Source organism: Excalfactoria chinensis, chromosome 1, assembly GCF_039878825.1.
Source record: "Excalfactoria chinensis isolate bCotChi1 chromosome 1, bCotChi1.hap2, whole genome shotgun sequence".
Classification (NCBI taxonomy): domain Eukaryota; kingdom Metazoa; phylum Chordata; class Aves; order Galliformes; family Phasianidae; genus Excalfactoria; species Excalfactoria chinensis.
Window position 1 is genome coordinate 11073184 of NC_092825.1, and position 26585 is coordinate 11099768.

At 36.4% G+C, this 26585-nt stretch overlaps 1 protein-coding gene across 5 annotated transcripts in view; it reads left to right on the top strand.

Moving 5' to 3' along the window:
* Positions 1 to 26585, top strand: part of MAGI2 (membrane associated guanylate kinase, WW and PDZ domain containing 2) — a 694208-nt gene that overhangs the window by 578926 nt on the left and 88697 nt on the right. For all 5 annotated transcript variants that reach the window (XM_072333162.1, XM_072333185.1, XM_072333169.1 and 2 more), the window contains exon 11: positions 23415 to 23446. In XM_072333162.1, the coding sequence (XP_072189263.1) occupies positions 23415 to 23446 (32 nt within the window). The remainder of the gene's footprint in view (positions 1 to 23414; positions 23447 to 26585) is intronic.

The following is a 26585-nucleotide window of genomic DNA, read 5'->3' on the forward strand; positions in this document are numbered from 1 at the left end:
ATAATGTACGGAGCTCAATCCTGAAAATCTATGTGTGTATTTATACTCTCTTGCCTTTTTTCAGGCACAGAACACGGAGGTACAGGTAGTTATAGTGGTCCAGTGGACACAAAATATCTGGTGCAAATGCAGTAACTTGTTATTGAGCCTCAGTCTTCTGTTGATGGGAGCGAGCACTGGTTGGATTTTCTTCAACTGTTTTTTTTCTTTAGCTATGCAGTGAAGAGAAACAGGGCATGGTTTGTTCGTGGCAAAACAATGACTTAGTCTAGAGGAACTGATTGGAAGCACTTTGGAGTGATGAAACTTAATGGGGTGAGACAGAACAAATGAAAATTTAGCTTTACCATTAAACATTTCTGTACATCATGAATAAGGAAGATGTTTCACTACTAGTTTGTTAGTCTTGGAAATAGTCTCAATAAATAAAAAGCAGAGGATCGTTTGTTTGAATGATTCAAAATAAAGAAGTGAAAAATTATGGAGTATGAGACAAAGCTTCACTACCTCTGATGTGACCGAGTCATAGCTTAACAGAAATAGGAGAATGGTTGTAGGATAACAACCTGTGTTTTCACAAATCTGTAGAGGAAGGCGATGCATTCGTGTGACCAAATACAACATAGGTAATGGTGTCTATGCTAATCATCACATCTCCTTTAATAGTCACAGAAGATAAATAGGCCTTTCTAGGATATAACTCTTGTCATTTCGGTATAGATGTTTTGAATAAGACAGCAGTACCCTTAAAGTACATATTCTGCTTAACTGACTGTAAGAGGAACTGGTTCACACATAGCTCCTACAAAGAATGAATAAAAACTGGTTGTATGATTTGGACATGTGAGAAAATCTGAATATAAAACAGAATTCAAATTCTTTGAGAAACCTGCTGTGATTCTAAAATATGTAATATGTGACACTGGTGAAGCAAGGTATACCTTTTCATTACTCATAAATCCAATTCTTATTTTTTTCCCTTTACTGTGTTGTGACAGATGGATAGTACCATCCCTTTTCATCATTACCGTATGCATCCTGTGTTTAGCATCCCATTTATAAGATTAATACCCAAGTAGTATTTCTGCTTGTTGAGGAGGGAGGCTGTTTTGCATAAGGTTGTGTGTTGCCTTGTAATATGTTCTGTCTTTCAAATGAATATAGCCTGACTGCGTAGTTTACTGTCACAAATTCATTTTTGTAAGTGCCTCAATTTTTCTCTCATCCAGCTATCGTTGCTACATTGCAGACACAAAACAGATCAACATTGGTTTAGTTATATTCACATTACAGATAAAAAGCATTTTATTCAGCAAAGAATGTTCTCTCTTATGCATATGATATGCGTACTACAGCATTTAAAAAGCCTTTTTTCCTCAAGCTTGTGAAGTCAACAGCCAGCATATGCAGGGAAAGAATGGACTTCATATTTCAAAAGGATGGAGGGAATGAGTGTACTCAAGTGTGATGGTATTCCAAAAGGAGATTATCTGAACCATCAGTAAGTGGAGACCTGGTATTGGATACAATAAAGTGCTTGACCCAGCACTGAATTTTAAGTGTAGTCCTTTTAAAATTTCTAAGGAAAAGGTAGTCATACTTCTGCTTGGATTTTGTTTGTTTATTGCAAAACAAAGTGAAATAGTACATACTGTGTCTAAGAAAATACTGAGCAGCATTAGTTTGGTGAAATGTACAATATTCTGGACTAGAGACCTTACACTTTTCTTTCTTTTTACCAGTCTGGTTTGTTACTAAATACATGTGCTGCTTGGTTCAGTTTCTTTGCATATATTCTCGCTGACCAACCATATATTTCCCATTTATTACAATAAGTTGAAGTAAGTTTTCATATTGAGAAATACATCTATTTTTTTAAAGGAAAAAGAAACAAAAAAGGAAAAGAAAATATGGTGAAGTTCTTCCTATTTTAAGACAGGATGAAAAATATATGAAGGTGTTTTGTAACTAAACAGATTTCAGCGTTTACAGTTAACCTTCACCTTTTTCAACCGTCTATCTTGAGGCAAGGTTGCTGAAATAGTATGAAACTTTGGTAGAGTAGAATAGAAATAGAAATAATAGAGTAGAGTAGAGTAGAGTAGAGTAGAGTAGAGTAGAATAGAATAGAATAGAATAGAATAGAATAGAATAGAATAGAATAGAATAGAATAGAATAGAATAGAATAGGATAGGATAGGATAGGATAGGATAGGATAGGATAGGATAGGATAGGATAGGATAGAATAGAATAGAATAGAATAGAATAGAATAGAATAGAATAGAATAGAATAGAATAGAATAGAATAGAATAGAATAGAATAGAATAGAATAGAATAGAATAGAAACATAGAATCATTTGAATTGGAAGGGACCTTTAAAGCTCATCTAGTTCAACCCAACTGCAATGATCAGGAACAACTACTGCTAGAGCAGGTGCTCAGAGTCCCATCCAGCCTGGTGACCTTGAATGTCTTCAGCATCAGGGCACTGACTTCCTCTCTGGGCAATCTGTTCCAGTGCTTCACTACCCTTATTGTAATTGTTTTTCTGATATTTTATCTAAATTTTGCCTCTTTTAGTTTGAAACCCTTTTCCCTTGTCCTACCACAACACACCCTGCTGAAGAGAGCTGGAATGTGAACTTTGAAGGTCCCACATCCAGCTTCCTGACCTCTTCAGGGCTGACCTAAAGTTAAAGCATATTACTGCTTTAATAGCAATATCCAAATGTCTCCTGATGAACACTGACATTCACTGGGCACCAGCCACCTTACTAGGAAGCCTGTCAGTGTTTGAATACTGTCTGAAACACTGAAAGTTTGAAATATGAATCTTTCAGTCTGTGGATAGAGCAGAAACTGCATTAGACCAGAACAGCCGGAAAAAGCACTAGGAGAGTGACTGAAGCAGAACATGCCAAATCTTTGTAAAGCAAAATATTCACTAATTAGAATATCAAAGATTGGTCGTGGCATGTTTTTGTTAAATGAGCTATCCAACTACATGATATGTACCTTATCTTTTGAATGTAACTTTGAAATAAGTGAACTTGTAGACAGCAGACCAGCCCCCAGATTGTTTCTATTTATAAATAAACTGGCACTCCCAAAAGTAGAATCATCGGGACAATGTCTGAAATATTGCTGTTAAGGAAATCTGAAGAAAAATGCATGAAGCTGTCAACTCCTAAACAAGTATTGCTGAGTGAAAGAAAGAATATATAGAGAGAAAATTAGGGGGAGGGAAAAAAAAAAAAAAAAAAGCAAATGTGAGCCTGACAAAGTTCCTACTTCAGACAGCTGCTTTTATATAAGGAAGGAATCCAAACACACTCTCAGAAACTGAGGCTGGTAGTATAAAACAGAGCCAAAGATACGTCGTCTATATTACTTTATTGTTAAACCACTCCTGACATGGGACTGGAATAAGCCAGCAGGCAGTTTCACCTGGACAAGGCAAGGGAAATAAAAATGAGATGATTAAATTACATAGATGCAAACTTTGGAATGGCCATGTCTCTTTCTCAGATCTTGTACAAACTGCCATAGAAGTTTATGATTCCTCTAGACTGCTAACAGATACCATCACATCATTTGCAGCATCAGCTATTCCTACAGCAGAAATTTCACCCCAAAAGAACACCCCTGCCTATTTTAGTGAACAAGCTTAGTCTTTCGTAACAAGGTGATATCAGATATCACAACAAGGTTGAGTACCCTCTTCCTTGACTGATCCTCAAATTTGCCTCTCTGTCACAGCGATAGAAAGCTTTTTTAAAACAAAATTGTTACAGGATGGCTTTCAATTCGTCTAGTCAGGAAAGCTCATGCTCCTCCTCTCTTTTGAAGATGCTTCACAAGGCAGTACCATCTCCCAGTTAATGTGAAACAGACACAGATGGTTTCCTTGGTTCCAAGATCTCATAACTTTGACTCTGCTCCTGCAATTCTTCATTCAAAATGTAACTGACTGCCTCGTGCAAAGTGGAGATCCTGTATCTCATGACTTACTCATCCCCAAATCCAGACTTTCTAGTTAACAGTACTGAGGATTTGAATAGATGAAACTATCAACATGATGGCACAGGTTTTTGATTTAGGTATTTACAGATGTTTTCTATTATCTTCCTCTTTTGTATTCTTGATGCATTGGTGATTTTTTTCCCTCCAGTCTCTCCCTAAAGCAATGCGGACTTCGTTTCATTGCTTTGTATGAGTGCTATATTTGAATTAAGAGCAGTCTTCATGCTTTGTTTCTTTTGTCTCTAACCAGAGATATTGGGACATCCAAAGTCTAATAACTCTCATGCTTCCCACTCCATTGTCTCCTCACCAGACTTTTATTCCAACTGTAAGTTTGCTCTTGATCCCGATTCTCCTGGGGTTTTTTTAGAAGTATTCTGTTGTTGAGGGGAACTGGATTCCATCTGATGATGTCTGCGCTTTTAATCCTGCCATGTTCTTACATAGCATGTTCCTCTTTCTGAGTTTAAGGGAAGTTTAGTCCCTCAGAGGAAATGTGCACGGCAACATACAGTTGAACAACTGAACCATTTGAAGTGAACCCGTAGAGGTGAATCATGGGCACCACTGACACCTACAAGTCAGTGATGTAAACTTCTGTCCAACATGCTGCTAAAACATCATATTTCAGCTTTCTCCTTTTGACTCATCAGCTCATTTTGCCTTTCTGTTTCAAAATTATTTTCTTTCATGTGACATCATAAATTCACCAATTTCCTCAGCATGAGCTCTCTGTGAAAGTATCCTTCTCATGCTGGGTTTTTAGTTGTTTCTTTTTCTTTCTTTTTTTATTTTTTTTCCTTAATTTTATTGTTGTTTTTTGCTAGTGATGATAAAAAATCTGGTGAGTCATGCTACATTGTCCACTTCATTGGCTTTGTTATTCAGTGTCATACTGCCCTTCTTTTCCCTTATCATTATCTACTTGTCCCTTCCTATCTTTCCTGCACAGAAATCTGTATTTTGTGCGAAGTAATTTAATAACACCCTTTTGAGAGAGACAGTCCTCTTTCCTATGCAAATTCCAGGAATGAAATCTTTGGAAGATCATTAGAAAACACTGTCACCATGCAAGAAATACTGCTTTCATATTAACATAACTTAACATGGAAACTCTGCTTCATTTTCACAAGGCACATCTCACCCTGCAGAGTATCATATTTTTATCTCTGAGAACATGTACTCTCCTAGTAACCTTCAAATTATTTACTTTTTGTCCTACACATTACAATTGCTTTATACTTGGGATTATCTTGAAATATGTTTAAGTACCTTGTAATTACTGGATATTCAGTCTGCTTTAATAAATGTTTTACATGTTATAGCAAGTAAACTGAAAACTCAGTTATATATATAGCCTAGTTTAGTAAGAGAAATGGTTACCTCTCAGAAGCACAGGGAATGACAAATTTGAACAGAGGGAGCCATGAAAGGAGATCAGCTACCTTAAAATTTGCACTAATGAGACTTCCATATTTTTTCTTGTATAGCTCTGATTAGCAGTGAAACAGTGTGCAATTGCTTCCATATTTCTGAATAAAAGGGAAAGAAACCATAGATCTCCTTAATGTATATGGATTCCTGAAAAAAAATAGACATCAATAACAGTTAGTAGCTATTAGACTGTATTAATGGAAATAGTATTAATTGCATTGCGTTTCAAAGTGGTGGTGTTATGGTTTTGCTGCTTCTTTCTTATTAATGTTCATGCACTGTGTGGTACATTTGTGGATAATTTTGCAAAGCATTAGATAAATCTTTTTAACACATATTGCATAGGAGGTTTTTAATGACTATTAGCAAGCATTTTGTTTCAGAAGTACTTGTATTGTCAGTGGTACTGTTTTCTAGTATAAGCTTGTATGGTCTGTACTGAATTTGAACAGTACTTCCATTAAAACTTCAGGGGATGCTTTCCTAGGGATGTGTGTGCCTAACTCTTGTTGACATTAAGAGGAGTTAGTTTGCACATTGAGTGGAGAAATAGGTCCCTTCAGAAAGTCTTGTAGCAAAAAGGAATACAAGTTTATGGATACAGACTCCTATCATGGCATTCCATAAGGACCTACACAATCAGGTACCATTATTAGGTCTATATGGAGACCTGCTATGCAACTGCTCCCTTGTGCTGGGGAGCACAGAGCACATTTGTGTCTGGTAGCTTCAGTGTCATTACTAGAACACAAGAACTCTATTGGCCACACTGCAGACTATTTTCAGTCTTACTGATATTAGGTGAATAAATTAATACTAAGTAATAACTGTTTGAGAAAAACAAAAAACATTTTTTGGCTTGACGACATCAGAATCTGGACAGGCCAGAAGAGGTTCTCCTTTGTTTTTGCCAGTAATATTATAAGAAAGCTGTCCAATTTGTATGTATCTAGGTAAAAAATTACATTTTCTGTAATCAGATACCTCCTAAGCATGGTACATGGGAAAATCAACTGCAGTACTAGGGCATGAAGAAACTCATTCTCTCTTAATTGCCCATAGTCTAGGCTCTAAGTGATACCCTCCTTCCTCACAGGAAATCTGAAAGATCTCAGTTTAGGAAAGGAAAACTACAGAGCTGAACTCTTAATACTACCATAAACCTATGCTTGTGTACTGAGGCATGTCTAAAATTTAGTCTAAATGTGCTGAAGAATGTTTCTGTTGATTCAGTATAATGTAAATGTTCTATTAAAAGACATTTGTTGGGTTTTCAAATCTGTTGTCAAAGTACCTTGTGTAGACATTGTGACACGTTGATTTGTAATATAGTGCAGTATTTAATAGTAATAAAGTAAGCTAAAACACTATGAAAAAAAAAAAAAGTGAGTACATTATCTATTGTGCTTCAGACATGAGATACAGCACTGGGAAGATGGGAAGGTGTGATTTTCAGGCACCACCTAAACCATTTACATAAGCTACAAAATTCTTGGCTTCTGCGGTTTGCCTGTTATCAGGTTAAAATGCAGAAGCTAAATTAGTTTTCTATATAGAATATTTTTCCCTGTGCAATTCATAAGCAACTTTATTTTACATTCCTAAAAAAAAGACTTTAACATGCCTACACTTACCCTCTATGAGTAATGCTCATTTTCTTTATTTTTTTTATAAACCAAGAGCATACATTTATTAAATACAACACTGCCCTTCTCAGAAAGCCTTAGGGTGACTCATAATTCAAACCCAATCAAAAACAACACCAGGGATGCATCAAACTTTGCTGTGTCACCTTCAGATTACAATATAAGAACAACATGGAAGCCAAAATTGTCAGGCACGAACTCTGAAAGTTGACTCCCAAGTGTGTCAAAACATATTTCTAAAAGAAATAAAATAGTTTCCAAAGCCAGATTTGTCATAACTTGGAGCAGTATTACAGTGTATAAGAAACACACTGTGCAGTTTTTCCTGTTTGGTAAATGGGAATAATCTTGAGTTCTATTTATTTTGTACTTTTTATTAACATGAGCTAAAAAAGAAAAACAGCTTTCAATACACACATTCATAAGATCACCTTTTTAGCTTATGTTCCAGTTTCATGCAAATTATATTTAGAGGGCATCTTAGAATAGTTTTTTCTGTCATATAATCAATCTGTTGCATTTCATGTGTTCTAGGTGAATTGAGAATTTCTATAGATCCAGTTGCAATTAGAAAAGGATGCTCTATGCAAGAAAAGTAACATCACGTATTTTAAACTTTAGAATGAGAAATACTGTGATGTTTATTTATTATCCAGCATACCCAAGAAATAGCAATGGCTTGTGGTGCTGGCTCTAAAATGGGAGCAACTATGTGACCTGACGCAGCTAACAGGCACTACTCAGCCATCATTTAAAACAATTTTTTTCCTTAATTATTTCCACTAAGGTCAATCTTCATTAAGCAAGAGGTTGTGTCATGCCCATTCACCAGAGGTATGCACAGAACAACTGAGTGTATTTTAAATATATATGTTATCACAAAGTTAGAACTTTTCTCATGCACCATAGCAAACTGGGGATCTCACCTATGCTACTGTAGAATGTAACCCAAGTTTTTGTATAAAAGGGTAGTTATTAATATGATTGTGCAGAAAATTTATTGCTTCCAACTAAATACTCATTCATCTCTTTACACTGACATTACAAGTTTGATTATAAAATGAAATTATTATGTAAATGGACTTTTTTAAAGGATTTAGATGTAACACTCCCAGTCCTTACTCAAAAACTAAAAGTGAAATTAGTATGACTTACACTGAGTTGAGAAACTGGTTAGCTGTTTGATCTTTTATGTAATTCTAAATAGAAAATCAGTGAGGGAATATAGTTCCCTCCTATAGGGAATATAGAATGAGCTTCCTCCAGAATAAGTTCTTTGCTTTTGCCTATGTAACACTATAGAAAATATAAAATCAGTACTGGTGAAGTTGTCAGATAGCAGAGAGATGGGTCATTGCCTTAAGGCAGATGATGTTACTGTTGAAGAGCAATGTGGAATACTTTTAAAATCAAGCAAACAGTAAGTGCAAGTATTTTTATGCAATCAGTGGATATTAATTCCTGAAATACAAAGCAAATAATGCAGTCAAAAAACTGTCAAAGCACTTTTGAATCATAGAAGACAGACTGTTGAGCAGAACGTTCTAGTAAAAAAGTCAAATGCAGCATCATTTCTTAAAAATTAATTTGTTTATGTATTTTTCTCAGTAAGCTGCCATTAGTGAACTATTTATAACCAAATCAATGAGATGCTGTTCCAGGTCAGTTTTCTCTGCTTTGTAAATTCCTATTTATTTTCCTGTCTTTATTTACATTTCCCACATTTACTTCAACATTATTACATGACTCTTCTTTACAGTGTGCAAAGGTCAAGTCTCTTGTAGAAGTCCTGTGTCTAACTGATTTCTGCTACTGTCAGTAATGACCTGAAATTTGGGATTCCATTAGCATTTTTCCATATTATTATTTATTAGCAAAAGTACTGGCTGATTCAGTCATCCACATGCAAGGTAGTTGTAAAGATGTTTCCTTTGTATCCAGCTCCTACAGTGTGTGTCATTTCCCGTGCCAACAATTAAGCATGTTATCTCAGAATTCATTTCCTGTGAGCTGTCATGCAGGCACTTGTTCATTGAAAGCTTTTAGAAATGGTAAGAGGACATGGCTTGTAAAAAAATGCTCTAAAACAAAGCTGAAAGGATACAAACCAGATAGTGAAGAGTAAGGGATTCAGAGATTGCATTTTCTAGGTCATACAAGCAGCTATCTAAGGAGTCATGTTCTAGGGTGGCATGCTTTTTTTTAACCAGTTGCAAGGCACAACCCTGACCTGCAACCCTTTGCATACTAGTATCTTTTAGCTATGAAAGTGCTTTAAAGAAATTTGTGGTTAACACAATCTGTTTGGACTAGATGATCCTTGAAGATGTCTTCCACCTGAACTAGTCTATTCCATTCTAGTCTAAGCTAGGCCAGTCTATTTACTTGAAGTAGTACTACAGCCATATTCTCTGAGAAGCAGAGAGTGAGGTGTGATGGACAGTAACTATGCCTTTCTTCCAAATACTCACATTGCATTCCTTCCTTTGAGGGTTACCTGGGTGAAGTGGGTCCTCCTGCAGTTAAGGCAGATCCTGAGGCAAAGAACCTCTTCCCTGGAGTCCTCCTCAGGGAGACACAGTGCTAGTGTCTATAACCAAATGGAAGAGTGCTCTGGGAAAAATATGGAGATGTGCAGTCTAATCCAGAAACTTCCTGTTTGGAGCAGAATCCTTAGATGTGGTTTAATTTAGATGTTCAGAAGGCATTGCTTACTTGCAGGGTGGTGAGGCACAGGTAGTGCTGCCCAGGGAAGCTGTAGATGGGGGATTTCTGGAGGTGCTCAAGGCTGGTTTGGATGGGATCTTGGGCAGCTTGAGCTGGTGGGAGGCAACACTGCCCATGGCAAGTGTTTGAACTAGGTGATCTTTAAGGACCCTTCTAAGCCTGTAAGCCATTCTGTGATTGTTCTATGATTGAAAACCATCTATCCACAACAAAGGTTAATGATATCCTGGGCTGCATTAAACTGAGTGTTGGCAGCATGTTGTGAAGATGATGCTTCTCCTCTGCTCAAGTTGGTGAGACCACAACTGGAGTTCTGGGCCTGTCAGTATAGGAGAGCTATGGACATACTAGAGAAAGTCCAACAAAGGGCCATGACTGGAGCACCTCTGTGAGGGGGGGGGTGCTGAGGGAGCTGGGACTGTTCAGCCCAGAGAAGAGGAGGTTCAAGGGGGAATCTCATCAGTGTTCATAATTCCTTGAATGAATACTTGAGGGTGCAAACAGGGCAGAGCTAGTGGTCCCTTCAAACCTCATTTAGTCTGTGATTCTGTAATATTTTTTTTTATTTGAAAAGTTATATATATGAATAATTTTATAATGAGGACTGGTATTTTTTGTGGGTTTTGCATTTGTTTGTTTGTTTGCTTGGCTTGCCTAGTTTGGTTTTTATAGTACATATATGTAAAAACTTTGAAGCTGCCTATGAAAGGAAGTCCAGGCAGATCTAGCTCAAAGCTTTGGCTAGCTTGGTATTCCAGCTCAGGTGGGAAGTACCAAATCCAAGCCAGATACATAGTCACAAAATGAGAATTTCTTCTACAGCTTCCAAAGTATTCTGTGTATTGCAAAGTTTTGAATGCAGGACCTAAGGAATGATGACGCTTCTCTCCCTGAACAGTAACTCCAGCATCATTTCTGTGCCTGCTTTACTTTGAGTTAGTAAAAACAAAAGGCAGAATTACACAGAAATTGTTGGGTTTACAGATATTTTTACAAAAAGGGAAAGTATTGTTATATCTGTTTTACACTTTACAATGATAAAATACAAAGATAACATGCACCATTGTAAATCCAAAGTCAGGAATGGAATTCCAAATGGAAATATGATGCTACATCTTCTCCAAAACCTTCCCTTTTTGATATCTATATCTACCAGTGTTGTGTTTCAAAATGCAGTGTAGTACATAAGAAAACATTCAGTTCTGGATTACTCTACTAAAAAAATAATAATAATAATAATAATAATAATTAAAAAAAAAAACTATTTTAAATTAGACCCAATAACTTCAGGAAATAAAAATAATATCTGTGAAAGTTTGCAGGTGGAGGATTGAGTGTGGTCTCTAGATAATATGTGTCAATTCTAAAGTATTCACATGATTTTTCCTGTATTGTCTGATTGCCTGTAGGGAAATAAAGTACTGCGGTATAACAAGATATATCGTTTGTGCACTAAATCAAAATACATCTATTGCAGAGTGCTAGTGTAGAAGTTGCAATTCGGTTGTGTTTCTGACTTGTTCATAAGTAGCAAAGGGATGAATTATAAATTCATGAGTTGTGTTTGTACACACATGTACCCACTTTTACTCAAGGAGTGATAACTACTTGGACATTGGGTTTTTTAGTTGTTGATAGTAAATTTTTACTGGATTAAGAGGAATTATTCATATTCAGTGAAAGATCTGATTTTTATCTTTTGGTGCTCTGTATCTTGTATTAATATTTTAAAACTGCATCAACAATTTCTGAATTATTGTGATGGTTTAACCTGGCAGGCAGCTCAGCACCACAAAGGCAGCCATACGGACATTCCCCATTTCGCATTGGAATGGGGGAGTGAATCAGGAAAAAAGTAAAACTCATGGGTTAAGATAAAAGCATTGTTTTTCTCCTGAAACCAAAACATACAATTGTATCAGCCACTGTGAAGCAAATTAACTCTACCCCAGTTGAAACTGGGACATGAATTCTGAATACTTGGTTGTTTACTTTTGTTGGAATTACAGTAGGATTAGAACAGGGTTCCTTTGGCCTGTGAAATATTATTGAAAGTCATCCTACCAAGATTAGTTCCAAGATCTTCTAAAAATTTTTACGGAATAAAAAAGCAGTAACCAAGAGTATCTTAGTTTGCTTTCTTATACAGTAAGTTACAGTTCTGAAAAAGAGAGGACGCACACGATATGTACTCTATTCTTTCCAAATTTGATAATTCTGGAGACTAGGCCAGCTGCAGAGACCACAAGGTGCTTCACGGTTGTCAGCACCATAATCTTCTCTGTTTAGCTTGTCATGTTTATGCACTGTTCCAATTTTCTCAGCATTGAAGTGTTATTTCCATTATGTTAGACATGCCGTCTAAATCCCAACTGTCTGGAATCAGTTTATGTTCCTCTGAGAGACAGAGTACTGTCACAATGAACAAAAAATTACTTAAAGCTTTCTTCCATTTCCATGTAATGCATTCTTTTATTACTTAGCACTTCCCATCTTGTCAGGATCCTTTATCAACATCATTTTTAATGTTCTGTTCATTAAGTTTTAAAAGAACTACACAGGACTACATGTGATCAGCACATAATCTAAATACCATATAAAACACATCAATACTGCAGCACTCATTAGAGTTAAGGACACAGCCCTTGTTTATGCTAATTGCTTGTCTCTGAAGCCACAGGGATTCAAAACAGTAGACATTTCTCTTTGTTTGTTGTTGTTTTTTTGCAAACTTTATCATCTTGGTCAATGTATTATGCTTTATGCTCATTTGTATTCTGTACTGCAATAGTATCATGTCCATCAATTATAATTTCTGTCTCTCCAGTTTTTCTTTGACTCCCATGATCTTATACTAAATCTGAACTTCACATCGTTTCACCAATATGATTTCAATCAGTGCAAAGCTTTTACTAAATTCAGCTTTGTACTTCATAAGTAAGTCAAATGCTGAGAATTACTGCTTGACTCTGTGGACATGAAAGCAAAGAGATTTCTCTCTACTAAGTATGTATATTTGTTGGCAATATAAAATCTTCAGCAGCTCTAAGCCAGGTAAATTACCTGGAAGTTCAATCAGAGAACTGAACATTTAGAAATGCATTTTTCTCTGCAGTTTTCTTACTCATTTAGACAAATACTTGCACTTTGTACATCTACTAACAACCCCTGACAAATATTCCACTTTCCTACACTAAATGACATTCCTTCATAGCTGAAACTCAATCATAAGAAAATAATAATCTTGTGATTAGTTTTCATTCTATCATTATTTTTGTCTTTCAGTCTCCCACTATCTGCCAGCCTTTCTGTTTTACCTGAATCTCAGTAACTATGAATGAACTGGTCTATCAAACCAGTGTGAAGGAGATAGAAACTGTGAAGCAATTATTAGTTTTAATCAAATCTGGATACAAAGCATCAAATAAGCATTCTCTTGCTTATTTCAATTTCCACCACTGCACCCAAGCAGTAAGATTACCTTTTCATTACATTGCCATCATGCGTTTGTCATTTTGCCATGTGGTCTGAAAATGAGCCAATTAGTTAACACACCTGGGCTCCTGACACTTCACATTGTCACAGAAGAGATTTCAAAGGCGAGTCAACAAAATTCAGAACCATGGTGACAGCTTAATCCATATTAAACACAAAATTCTGAAGTTACTACAGTGTAATTTGATAACAGCACTTCGGAAAGGCAGTCAGATGAAACTAGCAAGGTCTTTCAGAGTACGTAATTTAATGTATTTGTTCCTTTATGATGAACGTTTCTCTAATGCTCCCAAACCTCAGCAATATCAGGACTGGAACTCTGAGCTCAATTCTGAGCTCATTAGCAGACATTTAGGACCATCTGAGGTACACTGGGCTATCATAAACTTTACTGTAACAGCAGAGTGAGTGAGATTATCCAGGTTAATAGCCAAAGCTCCGAATTCTCTAATTGATACTGTGTCACACTTGCCAATCCAGTACAGATTTCTGAGTAGCATCAGGTAGAGCACACATGGTACTAGACCTACACTTCTAGAGCTATGATTGTGTATCTAAGTTTCAAATTCACAAGCTTCAACACTGAAATTTAGGTGTCTGCAGATCAGTTTTTAAACACAAGCAAATGGCACAAAGTTGTACCAGAGAAGGTCCAGGCTAAGGTCCAGACATTGTGAAAAATTTCTTTACTGGAAGGGTGGTCAGACACTGGAACAAGCTTTGTAGAGACTGCTTGATGCCCCGTGCCTATCATAGAGAGGCATTTGGATAATACTCTTAAAAATATGCTTTAACTTTTGGGTATCTATGAAGAGGTCAGAAAGCCAGGCTAGATGATATTTGAATATCATTTCCACCTGAAGTTATTGTATTGTATTGTATTCTGTTCTGTTCTACTCTACTCTAGCCTAATTTTGTGTCCAATATAGCTGATGTGGTCTTCATTAGACTGCATAAAATAACTGAATGCTGCCCTGTTCTTTGTCACAACTGGCAATACCACAGGGATACATATTGCAACCCCAAAAGACATTGAGATAATATTTGGAAAACTCTTCAGCACAATCAGCAAAATACAGTTTTTCAGTTCATTGTGTTGCTGCCACTTCAGTTAGCTGAAAGCTTCCTAAACTTGGTTCTTGAATGTCCAGCCTCAGTTGCATGGTTTATTTTCGTTGTGCTGGCTTTCTGTTCTCGTGACTATTTAGTGATGGAGACCAAGGGTGTTTCTGTACATTTATTTCTGTTATTTATTTTAGGGAGTTTTCTGGTCTCTTTTTCAAGATCAGCTGGTTTTCAAGTTAGGACATGGAAGCCTTGGCAATAAGGTACACAAGTATGTGGAAATTTGGGAACAGGAATCTGTGGAACTGGGGAGTCATTTGGGAGAAAACTCACTGGATGCAGTGAACTGAGCAGGAACTGTTGATCTTAACAACTGAATATCTTCTGACTCCTTTGTGTCCATATCTTAGTGTGAAACTCACACACAAGCAAATGAATGGCTTTAAAAGTGATTTGTTCTTTCTTTTATTTTCTTTTATTTTTTTTTCCCAACAATTGCTGAAGACTTTTTGTGAGTGCATTTTCAGGAAAAAAGGCCTTTAGGACTCAGTACAAAGACCTTATTCTCTACCTGCATTTTAATGGAAAATATTGTGAACATGTTCATCAAAGTGACAGGCCATGATGTAAACTGAATTTTCTCCAATGTGCTTAGAAAGTGTAAAAGCTTAAATAGAAGGAGATTATAAACACATATAGGAGCAAAAACAGTGGTGTAGTTAGACAAAGTTTCTGACTGTCAAGAGAGCTCTGAAAATACAGTGCATTATTCCTGAAAAGTTAGTTTTACAGCTTAAATTAGCTTCTGGTAAAGTCAGGCTGAACTGTCAGACTTGTTCGTAGCAAGTAGGTAGAGTCTTTAGGGGAATGGCAAAACTCACAACTCACAGTCCAATATAGAAGCTGCCAAGATTCAGTAGATGCAATTTATATTCTAAATTATCTTGCTGATACAGCATATGTGTCATATACAAATCATTTCACCTTTCTCTGCTCAAAGATAGCTACTTGCCACAATATGTTTGCTCAAGAAAGGGCATTATTTGCATTGTTAGCTTATGCAGTATTAGAACAGTATGGCAGGAACTGTAATCCTTAGCCCGGCTTGGATACATGAACTTGGAATAGGTTTTGGCAGCAGTCATTGGAGTACACACCATAGCAAAACTGGAGACACTTCAGGGGAAATTTCCTTCTGCCAAGCAAAAGGTTCTTTTGCTTGTATGTACAGAAACATCCTCTTGACCTTTTCAAGATGTCAGGATAGTATACAACCTGCAAGCAAACTTCTGAGATCTCTTTCTGAAGACTTCTTGTGTTAGTACCAAAGAATGTAGACTTTAGCTAACTGGGGTAGTATTTACATACACTTCAGTGAGAAAAATAACACTTCATCCAGTGCTAATTACAGTTGCAAACCACAAAGAAGAAAATGGATAAAGGGATTTGAACTTTTAGTGGAATCTTCTTTAATAAAATGCAAGAGACAGAGGTTTCCTTCTGTTCTGTAAAATGTCTTTTTCCACTTCAGGTTAAGTTGTCCCAGTAAAATCTGTTCTGAATTGTACTGTAGCAACATCTTCTTTATTCTGAGGCATAGCTGCCCTTCAGACAATGTGGTTTGCTATCAACAAGGAAACAAATCTATAACTGTGTACACTGCTCTTAGAGTAAGCACCAGAAAAGTTCTTACAGTCGTATTGCCTAATGTGACATTCTGTGTTTACTTTAAAATATCATATGTGGAAAGTAATCAGTTCTTGCTGACCACATAAAAAGATGCTTGTTACAAATATATACTTCTCATTTCCAGAAACTGTTGTAAATTTTTATTCTTTTTCCTACCTCTGGTAAACTTGAGCATCAAATACCCTCACTGGCTGTTGCATTTGCCTCTTTGGTATTTCAGCTATAAAAGAAATTCTCTGCTTCACTTCCAGATTAATCAGGAGACAATATTTGGTCTATTGGGGCTTTTTAGTTCCAGAAATTGTTTTAAGTCTCTGACCGATAAGCAATTCACAGAGCTGCATGAGACAAGCAAAGTAAATAGATGTATGTCCATTAGAATGTAAATTAACTCATTACTATGCCAGCTGCTGACCTTTTCTGATGGCTGCATTCTTGCTAACAAAGACTCTTTGCTATTCATGAAAACAAAAACTTAATGGTAGCTTGAGATCCTCTGGTGTGTTTTAAAGGAAATTCTCATACATGCAGGTGACCAGCGAGGGTCAGGGCTTGAACAGCAAGCACTTCTACTATACATGAATAGCTATCCTTTCTCTAATTATTTGTGATGAACTGAATATTATCAAGAAATTTTTGCTTGAAATGGCAAGGTCAGTGAAGTTTTCTGAACAGCACAGAAAGTGTTCGTTATGTATAAGAAGGTGATTATTGATTTAGTATCTGGTCTCACAGTCAATTAAGTTTTTGTATCAGTTCTGGATCTCCGTGAGATGAGATCCAGTTTAATTTCCCACAACTCTCCTCTGCTTCCACATCATTTCTGATAAACCTCGCTGTCTTACACTTTGTGCTACTCATTAAAAAATGTGGAAGCTTGAAAAGATGAAATATGGTACTGTACTCGCATTACCTGGACATGAGCCAGAGAAGGAGCTACCCTGATGAGTTCTAAAGACTCAGCTGAACTTAATGTGGACTGTGTTTGCTCTTTTCCTTGCACCTTGACAGAGTGATTCTCTGTGGTTGGAAAACATGTTCATTCTTCAGAGCCACTTTTCATGAGTGTAACAGGCCAAAGAGAGTGTAAAGCTTCTGATTTCAGTTGGAGCACTATTTCTATTAGTGCTGCCACACATGGACTTGTGATCAGTTTCTATCACTGTGAGTCTCTTTTAGGCAAAGGTGATTGATGACATCTGGACATATGTAAATGGCACTAAAGAAAGCAGTTGTATTTCACAGTTTTATTAATCTGGACCTGCATTTGCTATAATTGGTGGTTGTGGCCAGCCTCTGCCTCAGTGTAGCACAGTGCTACATCAGTTATGTGCTATGCTACCAGTATGTAGGCCACTGCAGGGGGAAGCTATCTGCTGTCAGAAGTCTGTAGATTTAGCCATATATAGCACTGAGTGCACAGTCAAACCTGATGCCTTGTTAATATCCCCACCCCAGTGTGGGCTGTGTTGATTTTTGACTCACTGCATCCACAGCCAAACTCTGATCAAAGACCAAATGGATCCTCCAGAGCATTGCACCATCACTCTGAGGTACATCTGACAACAGGACTAGCTAACTATGCTTGAAGAGCTAGAGCTCCCTATGTTCTTACACCTACCCTTTATTTCAAGGTAAATATTTTTTCTCTCATTACTTGAGTGAAAGACTGATACTTAAAGCCATTCAAAAAAGACAAACCTTTGAAAAAAAAGAAAATGTAAGAATGATTGTTTTTATTAGAACCTGAGCCACTAATTGCCCTTCCTTATACATCATCTGATGTTTTAATTATGACATGATCATTTCAAACACATACTTGTGTTCATAATTTCTAACTATTTTAAGTTATTGGGTTTTTTTAGGTTTTGTTTATGATAGTGTACAAGTTAAGTGAATGTACTTGTTATCCTTGATAGGGTTTGTTTACCTGTATAGGGAAAAATATTTGAATACTTGCATTAATGTTATGTCTTTGATTTATGTTCACGAGAAACCCATTTTCTCTCCCAGCAGTTTTGTTGGTTTTTTTTTTTTGGGGGGAGGGGGTATTTTTAATATTAGTCTGAATATATTCAGCATCTTAAGAAGTGAGCCCAATTGTAGCTTGAGTTCTGTGCATCTAATCCACACGTACCAAGCACAGATCAAGTAAATATAAACATAGAAGAGGAGGGGTCAGATGTCACATGAATGACAAGAAATGGTTCCTTGCATCCTGCTAAACGTGTGTACCAGGAGCCGCAGCTCTCAGAGGAGTCATACCTGTTTAAAAATAATGGGATCTTGGAACCTCTGCAATTAAGGCCCAGTGTAGGCAACTGATAGACCTCTCACCAGTCTCATTAAAAAAAAAAAAAAAAAAAAAAAAAAAAAAAAAAAAAAAAAAAAGCATGGACAAAAAATCTCCTGACAGTAAATTTATACAGAAACTTTTCTAGGAAGGAAAACTTTTGCTGAAGTGTTGTCACAAGGACTTTGATAAGATGTCGGTGGAGTAAGTTAATGCTCTGGGAGTGCTCATCAGCCATCTGTTCATTGACTTACAAACAACTATATGAGAAAGGTCTGTGTGGTGCTTGGGACAGCTTGGTTCAGGAAGCCATATGCAGCAAAGCTTTTAGCACACACCCCCAAAAAAACCGCACACACACACACACACACAAAAAAAAAAAAAAAAAAAAAAAAAAAAAAAGCCACAAAGAAAAATCACAAAGGAAAAAAAATGTACAAGAAGCCCAGTGAAAGCTAATGGGCAAAACTCTCACTGTATCATCAGCGAGACAGGCGATGTGGAGGGAAGATGACGTGACCTGAATACTGCTTTGGATGAAAAGGTCTTATCTTTGACACTGCTAAGTTCCTCTCTGCAGCACTACCGCATGCCATTGCTGCAGAAATCAAGGTGTTCACAGGCTTCAGTTTAATTACATGTCTGCCACAGAGGCGAACATCCTTAAATGTCCTGTGGTTAGGTGACACATTGGTTACTTGTGACTTAACAAGGCCTCAAGTTTTCCAGGAATCAATACAAAGTAATGAGGAAACTTGCTTTGTCTGGTGGTTGGAGGAAAACGGAGATGAAAAGTTAGCAAAAATCATGCACAGGGCAGCAGACTAATAAGCATAGGTTTGTTTTGTATTGCTGATGTTTGGACTGATGCCAAATGCAGTATTTTTAATGAAATAAAGAAATGAAGGCATGATTATATCTTCAAAACATTCTAAACTGTCTCTGATAAGAGTCTTTTAAGAAACCAAACTTTGCTGCAATGAATTCTCACTGAATTGGAAATGAAGCATGTATGAAGTCCATAATCATATTTTATTATAAAGCGTGCTTAAATTTGTATATGGGAAAAAATAAAGACAGCAAGTGTGAAGTGATTTGTTTTTTCTTACAAAAGAGTTTCATAAAAAAAAGAAAGAAAGGAAGGAAGAAGTACAGCAGCCTAAAACTGGAATCTTCCTTGATCTGAGGAAAGAAATATATATATATATATTATTTTTTCCCCAGAAAAGCATTATAAATATCTGTTTTCTTTTACTGGTGTTTCTTAGTACAGTAATAACAGTTTCTTGCTCTGATTTGCAGAGAAGCTCAGTTTGAAAGGTGGTAAGTGTAATTAATAATTGAATGCCGGAAATATTATTTCCACACTGCTTTGCAAGGGAATGTCATTCTGATTTTTAAAAACCGTATTTCTGCTTCCTCAACTTCTTTATTTAAAAAGAAATGAACATTTCTATAAAGGTGCTAGCCAATTGCTACTGTATTTTAGTGTAGTTTACTTTGCCTTTACTTAAAAATAACTCATTATTTTCTGAAAAGTAACTTTGGAGAAGTATGGGAAGTTACATGTTTTATCGTCACATGGTTGCACATTACATCACATTTCACTGCATGGTGATGGGTGTAATTAAACTTTCATTTTAAATAAATAAATTGATGTGGGATAATTCGGAAAGTGAGCTGCAGCTTATGCAAGAAAGCAATGGTGAGAAGGAATGGCTGTCAGACACAAGTGGACAGAAAACCCCTAATGGGAAGAATCAGTTGTGTTAAGTACTTTCAGGTGGCTCTAAGTTGACTTTCGTTCTTTCAAATTTTAAAGTATATGTGAGTATGTTTTTGTATGTGTTTATACGTGTGTATATATGTGTATTTATATATAATGTTCTCAGCTATTCTGTTTTTCCTAGAAAGCATCCCATAAAGTTGGACTATAGAGGTTTGGGAGCTGGAGAGAGGAGTAGAAATTTGGAAATGGATTAAGGATGTTATTAAAGCTTATCCTGTGTGTGCACGTGTAGTTAAATGAAAGCTGTTGAAAAGGCTGAGTAATGTTAGTACTGTGTGAATGCTTAAGAAATTGAAAGCTGTACTTTTTGGACAACAATTTTCAGTCTTGTCTCTAAATCAATAATGGATTGATGACCATCTGCCAAGTGCTGCCATCCAGACAGGGTCCCACCATTTCTTTTGGAGAAAACTCACAGCAGAAAATGAACCAAGGGAAAAAGCAATACTGAGAAGCGAGGCCAAACCAAGTGCAAATCTACTGCTTCTCACTGCCAGCTGCATATCTGGCTGCAGAAGGCCAACACGGTTAAGTATGCAAATCATTATGATGTGTTCTTCAGATAAGCTTCCAAGCCTCATTTTTCAACATATACAGGAGTCAGTTCTGTAGTTCTGTAGAACAACATTAAAACGTGAAAGTTAGAAGTGAGCTTGCAGACTCCAAAAAAAAAGTACATTTTGTTTTTATTCTCTTCCATGTGAAGTTTCTGTTATGCTTGCAGTGTATTCCATATGCATTACACCCTTGAATTCTTTCATTAGCAGCAATAGCCACATCTATTTATATATCAATTATAATTCTGGACATTTATGGCTCAAATCCATAATCAGAGTCATGTTGAATAAATTGACTAAAGGGCACATTTGTTTAGATTAGGAAAAAGTGATCAGTTCATCTGAGGAGACATGCTACTTGAGGAAAAATAAAACTGTCATGAAATATATGTGAGATAGAAAGCACATTATGGAACTAGAGCTGGTGTCCAGCACCCAGGGTTTGGCTTAAGTGCCTGACTGTCTCATCTTACATGGGGCCTTGATTTAATGTATGAATTGAAATCTAAAGAATTAATTTTAATATCAGTTCCAAAGTAGGTTACCTCTAGAGGTTTTATCCTTCTGATGTGCTTTTGTGCACAAATGGATATCCAATACTTCTTTTTAAATCTCTTTGGATCTTTTACCTCCGTGGAACACTAGACCCATTAGTTCTCTTTATATAATTTCATGCTGTGTGAATAAACATTGCCTTTTCTTTGTTTTGAGTGTAAATCTTGTCAATTTTATGTTGCAGTGTGTCATTATTTGGTTTATAAATACTTATCAGAAATTTTTACTATCAAGTAAAAATATGATAAGTCCAGCAGCATAAATTTTTAGGTAGAGACAGCAAGTAAACAGAAGAGAAAATAAATAAAATGTTTCAATCTGATCTGGAGTAATTTTTTGCTGATGATAAGCTATGGGACATGCAGCAGTACCAGTGGGCAGGGAAAGCTACTTCTACAAATGTTCCTCAAACACCAAATCAGTGCAGGTTGGTTTGAGGCATCCTTCTGCAAACATCCCTACAAGTTTCATGTCTTATTTTTAGCTTTCAAGGGAAAAACATGCTTTAAATTGCAGTCTCATTAGCTGTACAGAACAGTAGGTATGAAAAATTTTGAATTTCTGCCATCCAAGATGGTAAACTTGCTTCTACCACAGGTTCTGGTGGTAGCCCACAAGCCAGATCTATACAGGATACCTGTTTTCTCAGCTTGAATTTGCAGATGGGAAGAAATCTGTCTACTCCTTAGTAAAGAAGTTTCTATCTAATCTAGACATGGCAGATTCAGTGAACATAAAACTTTCCAGGATCACTTTTCACAAAATGCTTATTGTTTAAAAAGAGTCACTTGTTACACAACAGCTAGTGTTTGTCTGCAAAGCACTCATTACCTAATTATCACAGAATTCTGGGAGCATAAAATGTTATTTACAAACACAATTCATTTTGTTTTTCATCTGTAGAGAGATACTTTCCCTAGTTTCATTGTGATTTTAATTGTATTTCTAAATTCACCTTATTAAATGAAATAATGAAGTCCTTACTACACTTACAGATCAATTCATTTTTTTTAATGAAAGAGCACCCTTCATCTGGGAGGTCTCAGTTTAGATCTTTCAACATTTGCGTTTCTGACACAACTACTTGTCATGAGCTTTTAATCTTAGGAATCTCACAGACTTTTTTTACCTGCTGTTAAAATGAGAATGAGGTTTTCTTTATGAAAGCTGTGTGGAAAATATGCTTTTTTGAAAATGTTTACCAATATCCTTTGAAATGCTTGATTTTATTTAATTCTTAGTATGTTTAACTTTTTTGAACATTGTGCTGCATAAGATGCAAATAATGTTTACAATGAGTATTTCAAATTACCTCCTTTTATGAAAAGTGACATATCTGGAGTTTTAAATGTTTGTAAGCTGCAGTACAAGTAGTAGCTTCAAGGAGAAGTACAGTAGAAGTAATAGCTTCAAGTCTGGGTTCATGGGGCCCTGGGCAGCCTGGTCTAGTATTAAATGTGGAGGTTGATGGCCCTGCCTGTGGCGGAGGAGTTGTAACTTGATGATCCTTGATGTCTCTTCCAACCTAAGCCATCCTGCAATACAGTAGCTATCAGTCAGTGGATAACAAAGGAAGTTAGTAGTTGTTTAGAAGAGATGGACATGTGTGACCACTTGCTAACAATTGCAAAAGAAATAGAACGATACCAGAAGAGATAAAAACGACTCCCCCAAGACTCCTCTGCCTTGCCTAATTCTCTAGGCACTGCCTCTAAAAAAGTCTCTATTCAATTTATTTATTTATTTTTAATATGATGTTCTGAATTGCTTCTTCTTAAAGGTGTGATTGCATTTGGCACATTACTATCAGGTCATTTGGTGTCTTGTCCAACGTCCACCAAGAAAATTGGAAGTCTTTCTGTTTAATTCTTTTAATTTCCATGCTGTTTGTAAAGTATGGCAATGATCTCAATGGCTCCACATGCATATATATATATGTTCACATATATATATATACACATGTATTTTTCTTAGAAATTATCCCCTGTGGACTGTAATTTCTTCCTGTGTGTGTACAGAGATTTTTAATATGTCGACATTGTCAGCAGACATGTATGAGAATGGGAGCAAAGACACCACTCAGCCTCCAACATTTAAGCGCTGGAAAAATCTGCTAATGTTGTTTTTTGTTTATTTCAGGTTTCTTTTCTCCATGGAAAACTCCAAAGCCTGTAAGTTCCCTTTCAAAATTATACACATTGAGTTCGTAAGATGACTATCATTCAAAGCAAATTTGTGTAGACTTTCATCTAACCCACCTGTTCCCAGCTCGTGAGACATCTCTCAGCAGTACCCCAACTCTAGGTGAGACACAGCATCAGAGGTGGCCTTGTTAATAAGCTCAAAGATCTGTACGCTTGGAGTCTGCCAAGTGCTGTTTGGAGAAAAGAACTTTATGATGGGTGAAAGGAACCAAAAATTAGAGTCTGGAAGAGAAGGCAGCAGGAGGCACCACCACTGAGGCCAGTCTCAGTTTACTTTGGAGTAGAAAACATGCAGATTTCTGTTTACAAGTGGATTGAGCTTGATATTTTGAGAGAAATTTTTACTCTTTTTCACATTAGTAGGTCTAGAGTGAATTTTTTATGACTTTATTATTTTTGTGTTAGGATGTTTCAATGCTAAAACTGCACAACTTCACATCCATTCATATTGGACAGTGGCATGTTTTATTGCAACCACAATGATTTTTGTAGTCTGAGAAATCCAAATAACAATTAATTAGTCAGTTGATGCAACTCCATCAAACTGCATTCAACTTTTGGTATACTTGATGTAAGTTGTCATAGAACAGATGCAATATATCAGTATAAGTGTATCACCATAAGCTTACTTCTTGGTCATATAAACAGGATTTTGTAGGCCCCTGCAAAACTAAATCTGTCAACTAAGGGCTAGCCCATTTTCACTAGTTTAAAGTTCCTGCCTGTCTGAGACAATCCACTTTGAATCTCAGGTAAATAATGATGAGATAGGGAGCTTGGATCTTGATGAAAAGCTGAAGAGCTATACTGTCAGTGCACATGCTTTTTACATACATATATGTTGTTGATAATTGTCTGCACTGTTTTGATATATAAGCAGTATAGTGATTCATTGTCAGGTAGCATTGCCAATAAACAGAATCTAGAGACATGAGTATTTCAGTTTTTAATGCAATAGTTTTTCAAGCAGACCAGGACTCAAAGAATGAGGCAGCACCTTGTTGACACCACAGCACAACCCTGAAAGTGTATAGTAGGAAAGAAAAACAGGAGATGCCCCCAAACCAGGCTTCTTTTTGCTTGTGTGACTGCTACTTCCCCTCACCTCTCTGGCTGTAGAGGGGAAAAGTAACCATGATGCTCCTTTAGAGGAAAAAGGGACCACAAGCTGTTGACTGGAAGAGATGATCTCCTTTCCAAAAGGCAGAGACTCAAAGGTGGTGTACAGTGCATCTCGGCATGCTCAGCATCCCAAACTAAGCTGAGCTGACAAAAAAATCCTGTGATTTCTATGTATACAGTGTGCATATACAATATATGTAAAGTAATATTAGCTCAAATTATAATTGAGCAATGCCACCAAACCATTACCCAATTTAGATTTTGTGCATTGCATTGCACACAACACCATGCTTACTCAGTTTCAAGAGTGCCTTCTCTGTACGTTAGCATTATGATGATTCTTGATGCCAAACTTTATGTGACTATTTAACTAAATGATATTAGTTTTGGAGGCATAATTCCTCTTAACTTTATCTACATGTGGAACTTTTGTTAGCAGTATTACTCATAACAAAGCAGTAGAGATTTGGAGATCAGCAAACAAGAATTAGATGTGTGAAACCCTGTAGGACTTTGTGAATTGATCTCATTTATTGTCCTTCCTCCAGGGAAAAGTTTGTTCATCAAAGATAATTGTTTTCCTCTCTCTTTTTAAAATCTTCTTTAAATATTTTAATTTTATTCGGTTTCACATTTTGAAAGAGGTAAGTGTTTGTTCTATTACTCTGCTATTCTCCTAAATACTAGGAAACTTTTACTTCTAATCTGGGCTCCGCATCTTTCCACTTCACAGTGATGATAGGTAGTTTGATTCATTGACTTCTATTCTTTTTCATATTTCTTACTGAAGGCAAATCCTAAATATTTTTCTCCATTATTCTATTAGGAATTAGTACTGACCCCAGCTTAAACATTAGGGTCATAATCAGATTTGTTTCTGGAAATCTTTGAGTTTACACTTCCATAGTATAATTATATTCCATGTATATGTTTATGTACATCTTAGGTAATTCCTTTAGAGCTGGAGGCACTATCAGAAGTATTATTATGATTTTCATGTGGGTTGCCACTCAGGCTAATTTATTCAGTGTAGGATGCTTTTATTGCTCTGCAAAAGATACCTGAATGTACATTAAGTGCCTTCCTGCACCAAAGTTATTTCAACAATAACTCAAGTATATGCCATTTTATTGCACAGGGCATACTCACCCCGAGCATCTCTCATATCACATCCTAGACACCATCTTTTAAATTTTACCCACCATAAATGTCTCTTTCTTTAATAATGTTGATAAGAATTGAATACAATATTCTGTATCCTCATTGTTAGCATTAATACTTCCCTTTCTCCATTTAAATATTATACCCAATACATGTAAGTGTGTGAGTCATCTGTTATTTACTGAAACACCTTCCTTTTCTTCAGCTTATGATGAACCATCCCTACTTTCCTCAAAAACTCTGGCAGAAGTGTAGCTTGAAGTATGATAAGGTCCTCAAGAACTGAAAATGGCCAGTATCCAAATTGTCTTTCAAAATATGAAGTTAACAGTGTCAGACCACTTTGGGATGTGCAGAGTGATACTTGGCACATTCTTCACAAAGACTCTCGAGCATTGTTAGACTGCACAATAGCTGTTGAAAAAGCTTGAGCAAATATCACCTGCTGAGCCAAATAACTTCTGAAAACAAGGAACTGGAGTTGAAAGATAATCACGAATTATCGAGCAGACTTTCTGTGCACTTGCAGTCATCTTTGATAAAGCACTGCTGATGAATACTAGAAGCTGGTGATAGTTAATTACAGTTCAATTGCTTCTGAGAGTAATTTTTGGCAGAATTAACTCATTCTGGACTACATGAAAGAGGCTCTATTGTGGAGCCTTTGATAGCCTTTGCTTCAGCAAGGGTTTCAGGCAAAGTCTATTCATTGCCTGAGATAAACATTTGTGTTTTGTTTAACTTAGCCTCTTCAAACATATTTGCTAATGGAATTTAATTAGTAGCCAGCTCCTTCAAAAATAGAAATCTCAAGTATCCCTAA